This window comes from Carlito syrichta, unplaced genomic scaffold (genome assembly GCF_000164805.1).
Source record: "Carlito syrichta isolate Samal-C Ts95f unplaced genomic scaffold, Tarsius_syrichta-2.0.1 Scaffold305684, whole genome shotgun sequence".
Lineage (NCBI taxonomy): Eukaryota > Metazoa > Chordata > Mammalia > Primates > Tarsiidae > Carlito > Carlito syrichta.
This window is the reverse complement of record NW_007249780.1, coordinates 459036-469961: the sequence shown is the minus strand read 5'-3', so window position 1 is coordinate 469961 and position 10926 is coordinate 459036. Positions and strand designations below refer to the sequence as shown.

Below are 10926 nucleotides of genomic sequence, written 5' to 3'. Positions count from 1 at the left end.
CCAGGAGCGGCCACTGCACTCCAGTCTGGGTGACCGAGTGAGACTCCAACTCAAAAAAAAAAAATTGCTTAAAAAGAACACTATATTGTTTCTGTCCTCTTAGGTTAAATTCAAATGGGAAAAGTGCCCTTACTACCTAAGAATCTGCTAGCTTTGTGTGGAATTTGGCCTAGTTTCAGCTGTAAACTGGGTTAGCTTGACCAGCAGCACATGCACATCTTGGAACCTTCCTTCATGATGCTGGTGGAGAGTGATGCTTCGAGATAGATTGAGGTTAACTAAAAAACTGTAAGGCACTTTTGCGAATATGTTGTAGAAGAACAGTCTTTGCCAATAGCAGATGATAAGAATGAATGCCACCAGGGTTATCTTGCTTTGAGATGCTTCCTTGGAAGCGATGCTCTCTTTGCAGACATTTGAAGAGAGTTCACCTTTTGCTAACAGCTAGCATGATCTTCTCTTTCCCAACTGGAATGTTTACATACCCTTCAGGGCAGTGTTAAACAGCAAAAGCAAATTGGCTCTTTACTTTCAAATCAATATTTGTATAATTATATAACTGAATGGAATTGCAGGCCTAGACATCTATAATATTAATCTACATCTACTGGAGCATATTACAGCAGCTACATTTGAATTTGCTGTTTAACATCTCTCTGGTGCTGCAATGCGTGACTGTAAAGGAGGCTGCTTTTGTTTTATAGCTGTAACTGTCATGGTGTGTGACAGCTGCCCCAAAGGTATCCCCCTTTGATTGCCTTCTGTTCAGGAGCTTTCAGTGTTAGTGTTGCATCTGGAGCCAGGTGACTAATGAGTTACATATTCCATAGCAGCTGCCACTGGCTAAGCCAAAAGTAAGTGGCCTATTGAAACAGGAATTGCTCCCCACAAAGCTCTCTTCTAGAGTGACAAACATATCCAGGATCTGCTCCTGGTTATTTTCAGCTAGATTTGCCCATAGTTCAGCTGCTCCCTTAATTATGCATTTGGAGTAAAGCTAACCATAGGACTCATTTATTAGAGCAGTTATACTCTGTTTGGTGCTTGAATTATTAAATGTCCCCCTTTCCTCAGAATTCATCCAGTTGGCAAAGGACTTTGAGGATTTCCGTAAAAAGTGGCAGAGAACAGACCATGAGCTGGGAAAATACAAAGATCTTTTGATGAAAGCGGAGACTGAGCGTAGCGCTCTGGATGTTAAGCTGAAGCATGCACGTAATCAGGTGGATGTAGAGATCAAACGGAGACAGCGAGCTGAAGCTGACTGCGAAAAGCTGGTGTGTATCATTTTCTATGCTAGATGGTGATTGTGGGGGAGGGGGAAGCATCATCGGATAGTTTCCATTTGCCAGATATACCCAATTTCTTCTTCCACATTAAAGAACTGAAAACGACCTGCTCTTTGACAACTTGCTCAAGATTAGAGTTAAAATTGCAGCCTAAGATTCCTATTCTTTATAATTTGAAATTAAAATTTTTTCTTTAAACTTGAAGCTATTATTTAGTAGACAGATTTCAAATGAGAATTTAAAGAATTAAAATTAGGGGGGAAGACAGAGAAACCCTAGTGTACTTGAGCTCTCACGAGATACTGGCCATCCCTCATTGTTTATTATAAGTGTTACCCAAAATATGCATCCTTATATGAATAGCTGGTATTTTGACATTGATACAGGCAAAACAACTCGTAACTCTTCCCTTTATCACTGCTCTCTACTTCAGAGGCCAGATGTAGTCAACTACTCGAGCAATGTGACCAACATAGAACACTATCATTTTGAAGTGCCAGGGTGGGTCACAGTGCAAAGGAAAGCCTTTACTAGGAGGGACTAATCCATCTTGGAACAGTGTTGGATGCTTCAGTAAGCTCAAATTGTCTGCTTCCAGTGCATTACAGCTTTGTATTCATTTTAATGCATTTTACACCACCATTTAGAAAGGTGGGTGGTTACTTTGATCCATAAAAGCCAATAATTGTCCTGATAAAATGACACTAAAGTGTTTTTGCTATTTGAAATCTATTTTAAGACTCTCATTTTGCATCATTCTCGTCTTGGATTAGCAGTTTGATTCAAAAGTCTTGTAGCAGAAACCCCACTATTCTAGATGGAGTTCATTTTACCAGTCAGAAATCAGACACACAATCTGTGCTTGATGTGAATTAATATGCTGTTGGTGTAGCAGCCTTCCTGAAGGTCCATTTGCATAATGCTGTATTTAATGTCTTCTGGTCTGCCTGTCCCACAAATTTCAGGTGAGACTTTCTCCCCTGGCTAGTTATGATGTTTTGCCCTGCTTTGGTCTGTAGGAACGACAGATTCAGCTGATTCGAGAGATGCTCATGTGTGACACATCTGGCAGCATTCAACTGAGTGAGGAGCAAAAATCAGCTCTGGCTTTTCTCAACAGAGGCCAACCATCCAGCGGCAATACTGGGAACAAAAGGTGTAGGAACTGCATCTGTTGTTATCTGATCACAAGCAACACAGCTGCCAGAAAGTTCCTGTTATCTGAACTCTTAAATATAACTGCTTCTAGAATATGTGTTGAAAAAAGCAAGAAAAGATTTTGGGGGAAGAGTGGGTGGGGAATAAAGGTCCCTATTTTATTTTATCTTTTCTCATATGGTTCTCTCCCTGGCCTCCTAAGTTGTCTCCACTCCTGTCCTCACCTCTTTTTCCACAGAGCACTCTGCTTCAAAGCAGAAATCATATCCTACTACCACTTGGTTCGAACCATCCAAAAGCTTCCGAGTGTCACTAGGATCGTGCAAACGTCTCCCTATGGTCTGTGAGGCCTCCTGCACTGTCTCCTCTCAGCCTCCTTTTCCCAGTGGCTGTCCCAGCCACACTTCTCTGTGTCCCTCAAGCTGGCCCACTTCTACTCACTTTAGGTCTGCTCCACCTATTAAAATTCTCTTCTACTCCTCCCCAGACCTTTGCTTCTTTTCCTCCTTGGTACCACTGAGGTTCCAGCTCAACAGCCATCCCTCCAGAAAAGTCTGTTCTGAAACCACTTTACCTTAAGCAGGCATCATCACATTCTTTCACATTTACCTACGTTATTTTCTTCTGAGCATAGCACCACTTATCTTAGGATATTGTTTTACCATTGGTAAAATTTTGATGTTGGTACTGAACTGCACATCAATAACTAATCCTGCATATTGCTCAGAAATCTAAAGGTGAAAGTGGCAGTTCAGCAAGACTTGCAGTGTTTACTCTCCAGAGAGCTCTTGTAGCTCTTATGGTTTAGAAAGGCTTCTGTGAGCCAAGACCAGACAATAATTTTGGTTCCACTGCTCCACTGTTTAAAATAGTCTTAACCAGACTTTGAATTTAGCACCCCCAGTACAATAAGTAGGGAAAGGTCAGCACTCTTAGAGCTATTTGTTTTGTTTCCTGGTTATTTACGGGGCCTCTTTATAACTAAGAAGATGTATGGGCTTAATTTCTTAAAAAGCCAGGGCTGGGTAATACTTTCTTTTATAGAAAGCAGCACAATTGGGATCAAATTAAACTTCATTCTTTGGCTTTGTGAATTTTTAGTAGACTATAGTATGAACTCAGCAGAGAATAGCACTCATAACCCTGACTATAACTTTCAACTGCTGTTTTAAGGCTTTTGCAGAAAAAGTAGCTCTGCTGCATCTGTATTCATGCACACACACTCCCCCATGGAAACCATGAGAAGCAACCTACCGCAGGGTTTGAGCTTGTAGTTGTCTCCATAGAAAAGATTTTTCTATGAAATTGCTGCTGTTACCTGACCAGTAGAACTTGTTCTGAATGTTGGTGAATTTTATTTCCCATAGTCTTCTGTATCTAACACTGTGTTGTTTCATTGATCTAGACTGTCAACCATTGATGAATCCGGTTCCATTTTATCAGATATCAGCTTTGACAAGACTGATGAATCACTGGTAATAAGCATTTATTGTCTGAGAATTATGTACTTTTCTTACCCTTGCTCCCTCAGGAACATCTCTCCTGTCCTCTCTTCTGAATATTGCCCTCTCTTCTGAACATCGTGTATTACTGTTTTATTAGTTGGCTATTGATTCTGAGTTAGCAATTTAAAATATAAATCCACATGAGCTATACATTTATTTAGTTTCTGGAAGTAAGAATATAGGATTCAGGATTTGGCATGAGGTTGAGTTTATTTAATATTGGTCACTGAGCTGTGTGTACTAACTGATTGTATTTTGACTTATTAAAGCCCCAGCTAGTAATAAAATTAGCAAGATTGTAACCAGGGAGGGGTTGTTTCTCTCTTTTTTGAGTTGGAGTCTCACTTTGTCGCCCAGGCTAGAGTGCAGTGGTAGGCTCATGGCCACCCGAGTGTCGACCTGCTGGGCTCCAGTGATCCTTCCACTTCAGCCTTCCAAGTAGCCAGAACTACAGGGGTACACTACCATGCCCAGCTAATTTTTTCAAAATTTATTGTAGAGACAAGGTCTTGCCAAGTTGCCCAGGCTGGTCTCAAACCTGCGTGCTCAGGCAATCCTCTCACCTTGACTTCCCAAAGTGCTGGGATTACAGGCTGAGCCACTGAGCCCAGCATATTGTTTCTCTTGGAGTGAATAGAATTGTGCCTTATTTCTGAATTAGTTTGGTTCTTGAGGAAAGTATAGTTGTACTTTACAATTAGAAAGAAAACAAGGTCCTGGGATTTCAGCCAGAAGACTGTGATAAGACTTTCTAGGCACTACATAAGGCTGTGATCAACAATGGTTAACATGTCTAAATTCTTTGTGCCCTGCTTTTATGGGGCAGTAACCTTTTCTGATTTTTTTTTTTTTGAGTATGTGTCTCACTCTGTCGCCTAGGCTGGGGTGCAGTGGCATGCTCATGGCCACCACAGCCTAGACCTGCTGGGCTCAGGTGATCCTTCCGCCTCAGCCTTTCAAGTAGCTGGAACTACAGGTGTGGCGCCACCATACCCAGCTAATTTTTTGTTTTATTGTAGAGATGAGGTCTCACCAAGTTGCCCAGATGGGTCTCGAACCCACGGGCTCAGGCAATCCTCTCACCTCTGCCTCCCAAAGAGCTTGGATTACAGGTGTGAGTTGCCGCGCCCCACTAGTAGCTTTTTTCTTTTTTTTTTTTTTTGAGTTGGAGTCTCACTCTGTCGCCCAGACTGGAGTGCAGTGGCCACTCCCGGCCACCGCAGCCTCGACCTGCTGGGCTCCGGCGATCCTTCCGCCTCAGCCTTCCAAGTAGCCGGAATTACAGGCTTGTGCTACCACACCCGGCTGATTTTTTGATTTATTGTAGAGATGAGGTCTCGCTGCCCAGGTGGGTCTCGAACCTGCGGGCTCAGGTAATCCGCTCACCTCAGCCTCCCAAAGGCGCAGGATTACAGGCTGAGCCACTGAGCCCAGCTCCTTTTTCTTAACTTATGGTGAAGTTCTGCATAAAAGGTCATCTCCTCATATAGTCTTTGTTGTTTAGGAGACTGGTAGTTCATTGGTTTGTATATCCTTTCTGTTGCTGACTGAAAGCTAGCAAACAAAACAATAAATCAGAGGAAGTTATTGGTGGTTGGTAGAGCAAGTGACATCTATGTGTTACATGGCTAAGGATTTTCTATCCAAATTCAGTGTTTGACTAGGGGAAAAAATGGGCATCTTATAAATACAAATGTTAGGCATCACCTTGTTGAAATAATGAACTATATAGAATAGGGATATATAATAAAATCAACTAGACCATATTATCAGCTGATTTTGGAGCTAGACCTATGATGATATTTGTTGAACTGAAGCTGAATCACACAACCGGAAACTAAATTGTATGACCAGGAATTGGAGAAATTAAGTTTATTTAGCTGAGCTACTCTTTGCTATATGTGACTGCTTCTGTATACTGTATTTTCAGAGATGATCAGGAATAAGGAAATCATAGGTAACTACTAAATGGATGCCAATAGCTAAAATAGGTGAATTGAAACTAGACCATGTGTAAAAGACAAATAATTTTTCAGTGGTAAACCTCTTTTTTGGGGGCCCAAGTTCCTAAACTAGAACTTTCTAAAGTAGCAATATTGTACAGAACGTCTGGTTAGATAATAGCAGTCCCTTAAGGGCAAGAATTCATCTAACTCAACTAACTTTCTGTAAGTTTAGTGCCTAACTTTCTGTAAGTTCTAAAACTAATTATAAAAATAATCAGAAATAAAGGACTAGGCACTGGAAATGATCACAACAGAAGTTGATTCTTTTTTTTTTTTTTTTTTGTCTTTTTTTTGAGTTGAAGTCTCACTCTGTCACCCAGACTGGAGTGCAGTAGCCGCTCCCAGCCACTGCAGCCTTGACCTGCTGGGCTCCGGTGATTCTTCCGCCTCAGTCTTCTGAGTAGCTGGAACCACAGGTGTGCACTACCACACCCGGCTAATTTTTTGATTTATTGTAGAGATGAGGTCTTGCCAAGTTACCCAGGTGGGTCTCAAACCCACGGGCTCACGCAGTCCACTCACCTCGGCCTCCCAAAGTGCGGGATTACAGGCTGAGCCACCGAGCCCGGCAGAAGTTGATTCTTTAACCTTTTCTTGCCTCTGTGGTATTGATTCCTGATTCTATTATAATAGCTTCAATTTTTGAAAGAAAGCATGTCAACATGCTATATAACTTTATAGTTACAACACTTGAGACCATCCCTTTCCTCTCCCTGAATTGTACATTAGGCCATCTAACTCAAGAAGCCTTTAAAGTTTTCTGTAAATTTATTTGCACAGAGTTTAGAGGAGACCTAACCAAAGAAATTAATACAGTGTAATTGTCTACAGGATTGGGATTCTTCTTTGGTGAAGACTTTCAAGCTGAAGAAAAGAGAAAAGAGGGTTTGTTTCTTTTCTTTTTTTTTTTTTAAATAAAGTAACAGTAAAAGAGTTTTCTTTGAAAATGTTGCCGTGATACTGCATTCCTGACACATTGCTCTAGCCATTGTTAAGTACATATTACAAATGAATTCATGCTCTGGGGGCGGTATTGATATTATTGAAGTAGTAACTTGCAAAAGAATCTTGTCCTATTTCACTGGTCTGGGCTGCATCTCAATTCATTCATACAGTGGAAAAGAATATACTTAAGTTTGTTTTGAATTGTCATATGAATTTTACACAGAGCTTTTGTGCTCTAATATAAGCTTCAGATGAAATATGTGTATAATGGGATCTATAGAGATCTGTGTGTGCTTGTTTAAGGTACTTAATGTGTTTCCAAAGACTGTCCTTAGATAGGATTACAGCTCTATTTTTTAATGGTGCTGTCATCTAAATTTCTCTAAAGCTTGCTCATTTTTTCTAGGACATTGAGGGCATTCTTTTGTTGGTACAACTTGTTCTCTATGTAGAAATAGGCAAAGAGAAAGAGAGTACATTGTTTGTTATTTACTATAGCCCTGGTCCCCAGGACTTTCATCTATGTTGTCTGATGGGGTAATTTTAGCTTCCATGCTTCAGATGTACTTGGCATTAAAGTTACTGCTCTTTACCTTCTGTCTAGCGCTCAAATAGCCGACAGTTCATTGATGGTCCCCCCGGACCTGCAAAGAAAACTCGTTCCATTAGTTCCACAGCAGACCAGGTAAGAGGAGTCAGGCCAAGAGAACTGTGGTCTTGAACACACTGGAGTTTAGTAACCCCAAGCATTAACACTCCTCTGAGTCAACACTGGAGTATTATTTTGAGAGAGATGTTTGGTGAGTTTTTCTTATGTAATAGGATCCTTATCATCCACATGAATGGAATTGCTGTGATTAAGTAAACAACGAGTTGTTTACTCTCTATGTTTGAGTCTTAACTGCTTGTAGATATACTCTATGTTTATATTTTATATAAAATATAATAGGGCATTGAGGGCATTCTTTTGTTGGTACATATATATATTTTATATATATACATTTTATATATAATTTTTTTTGGGTGGGGGGGAGCCAGAGTCTCACTCTGACGCCCAGGCTGGAGTGTAGTGGCATGCTCATGGCTACCACAGCCTTGATCTGCTGGGCTCAGGCGATCCTTCCACCTTAGCCTTCCAAGTAGCTGGAACTACATGCACATGCCACCATGTCTGGCTAATTTTTAAATTTATTGTAGAGACGAGGTCTCAACAAGTTGCCCAGGCTGGTCTCCAACCCCTGGTCTCAGGCATTCCTTTCGCCTCTGCCTCTGAAAGTGCTGGGGTTATAGGTGTGAGCCACTGCACTCGGCTCTATATTTACATTCTTATTTGAGTTGGAGTCTCACTCTGTCACCCAGACTGGAGTGCAGTGGCTGCTCCTGGCCACTGCAGCCTCGACCTGCTGGGCTCCGGTGATCCTTGCGCCTCAGCCTTCCAAATAGCTGGAACTACAGGCGTGCGCTACCATGTCCAGCTAATTTTTTTATTTTATTGTAGAGATGAGGTCTCACCAAGTTGCCCAGGAGGGTCTCAAACCCGCGGGCTCCCAAAGTGCTGGGATTACAGGCTGAGCCACCAAGCCTGGCTTATATTTACATTCTTAAATGTAAGATTTCAGCTTAAGAGCCTTTGGACTGGCCTTAAGTCTTGACTAAGACCTAATGAGGTTTTTTCACCTGCTCCAAAATACCCTACAGTGGAGGTTAAGCTAGAGTCATTTATACTTGCCCTTCCCTCATTACTACTTTTGTTGCAGGGGAATGAATCTATTGTTGCAAAAACTACAGTGACTGTTCCCAATGATGGAGGGCCCATTGAAGCTGTGTCCACTATTGAGACTGTGCCATACTGGACCAGGAGCCAAAGGAAAACAGGTCCATTGGTTTTGTGACTAAATTGCCTGTGTAAAGCAACTGGTAGCATTTGGGAAAGTTAGTTCTTAGAACCCTCCTGAGGCGGGGATTGGATGTAGGGTAGTTTCTTACTGCTGTTTACTGAGGACCAGAGAGAGACCTGCTTGTGTCATGCTTTACCTTTTGGGTCGCTAGCCCACTAGTGCATAACTTTAGTTTTTCTTCGTTTATTTCTGGTTATGATTACAGGTTATTGTTTATCTACCAATTAAAATTGGGGCTAAAATTTAGAAGGAACAAATATTTAAGACACTAAGTTTAAAGTGTCTTGTTTTCTAGGTGCTTTACAACCTTGGAACAGTGACTCTACCCTGGGCAGCAGGCAGCTGGAGTCCAGAACTGAGACAGACAGTGCAGGCACGCAGCAAAGTCATGGAGGGATGCGCCTGCATGACTTCGTCTCTAAGACGGTAAACCTCTGATTGCTCCTTTTTGTTTTGGGCATGTTTAACTTTTTTTTAAGTAAACAACCCTCAGTTGTTTACTCTCTAGTTATGAAAGTAATAGGAGCAAACTTAAGTGTTATAAAGTCAAATGTCAAATTTTCTTCCTCTTTCCAGTCCCATTCTCCAGGGGTAACTATTGGTTACAGAAAGGATCTTCCACTTGTGTGAATAATATTAGAGAGAGTACCCTTTCAGAAGCAATTGTTAGTACATTTTAGTAATCCATGTTTTCATTCTATTTTTGAATATAGCACCTTAGGTTTTAAAAATGTTTTAACTTTGTACCATTTTATTTTCTCATAAAAACCCAAGCAAATTAACTGAGACTCAGAGGAATTAATTGACTTGTTGGAGCCACATAATAAGAAGTGGCAGATTTAACATCCAGGTTTTCTGACTCCTGTCATGTTTTTTCCACTGCTTTAAACTGCTGCCTTCCAGCTGCATGCCTTTAGGCAAGTTACTTAACCTCTTTTTGCTTCTATTTCCTCATCTTAAAACGAAGAAAGCGAAAACCACCTTACAGGATTATTGTAAGGAAAACATAAATACACGTATTAGAAATACATATATTAGAAAGTTTTTTTGGCACATACTAGGTGCTCAATGACTGTTGATAGATGTTATTAATTTTCCAATTCATACCACGTTGTTCCTTCTGCTGTTTTATCCCAGGTGATTAAACCTGAATCCTGTGTTCCATGTGGAAAGCGGATAAAATTTGGTAAGCTGTCTCTGAAGTGTCGAGACTGTCGAGTGGTCTCTCATCCAGAATGTCGGGACCGTTGTCCTCTTCCCTGCATTCCTACCCTGATAGGAACACCTGTCAAGATTGGAGAGGTATGACTTATAGGAGCCATCATTGTTTTATGGCTTCTTTATTAGCCTTTCAGAGGCTTAATTCAGTTTTTATTCTAAAATTAATACTGCCAAACATATTTCTTTCCACGAATAATGAATAGAAATTGTAATATGTTTACTTGTACAAGAGTCCTGTTTGGGTTTGTCTATCTGTTTAATACCTTTTCTCCCTTCTTCCATTCTTCCCTCCCCTCTCCTCCCTTTCCCATCTTTTTGAAAACTGTCAGACACATACAAAACTAAAGACATTAGTATAACTAATCCCTGGTTCTTAGCATTTAATTTTCATGATTACTATCTCATATCTATTTTTTTTTTAATGGCCATTCTTGACTTAGCAATACCCTCATCTCCTCCTCCTGACCCTATCCGGTAAATTATTTTGAAACAAGTCCTAGCATCACATATTTTTGTAGAGACAGGGTCCTGTTATGTTGCTGAGGCTGGTTTCAAACTGGCCTCAAGAAATCCTTCTACCTTGTCCTCCCAGAGTGCTGGGATTATAGGGATGAGTCACTGTGTTTGGCCTACAGCCATCATATAATTTTAGCCATGAATATTCTTGCTTTTATGTTAGAGATATTCCGTTCTAGGCTATCAAGATTAAGTTGCTTATTTCTTTTTTTGTTTTTTTTTTTTTTTGAGTTGGAGTCTCACTCTGTCGCCCAGACTGGAGTGCAGTGGCCGCTCCCGGCCACCGCAGCCTCGACCTGCTGGGCTCTGGCGATCCTTCCGCCTCATCCTTCCAAGTAGCCGGAATTACAGGCACGCGCTACCATGTCCGGCTGATTTTTTTGATTTA

General features: G+C 41.1%; 1 protein-coding gene across 5 annotated transcripts in view; it reads left to right on the top strand.

Moving 5' to 3' along the window:
• Window positions 1–10926, top strand: part of RACGAP1 (Rac GTPase activating protein 1) — a 42467-nt gene that overhangs the window by 23096 nt on the left and 8445 nt on the right. For all 5 annotated transcript variants that reach the window (XM_021714590.1, XM_021714589.1, XM_008062270.2 and 2 more), the window contains 8 exons: window positions 1075–1277; window positions 2309–2445; window positions 3853–3922; window positions 6790–6843; window positions 7508–7588; window positions 8661–8778; window positions 9097–9227; window positions 9939–10103. In XM_021714590.1, the coding sequence (XP_021570265.1) occupies window positions 1075–1277; window positions 2309–2445; window positions 3853–3922; window positions 6790–6843; window positions 7508–7588; window positions 8661–8778; window positions 9097–9227; window positions 9939–10103 (959 nt within the window). The remainder of the gene's footprint in view (window positions 1–1074; window positions 1278–2308; window positions 2446–3852; window positions 3923–6789; window positions 6844–7507; window positions 7589–8660; window positions 8779–9096; window positions 9228–9938; window positions 10104–10926) is intronic.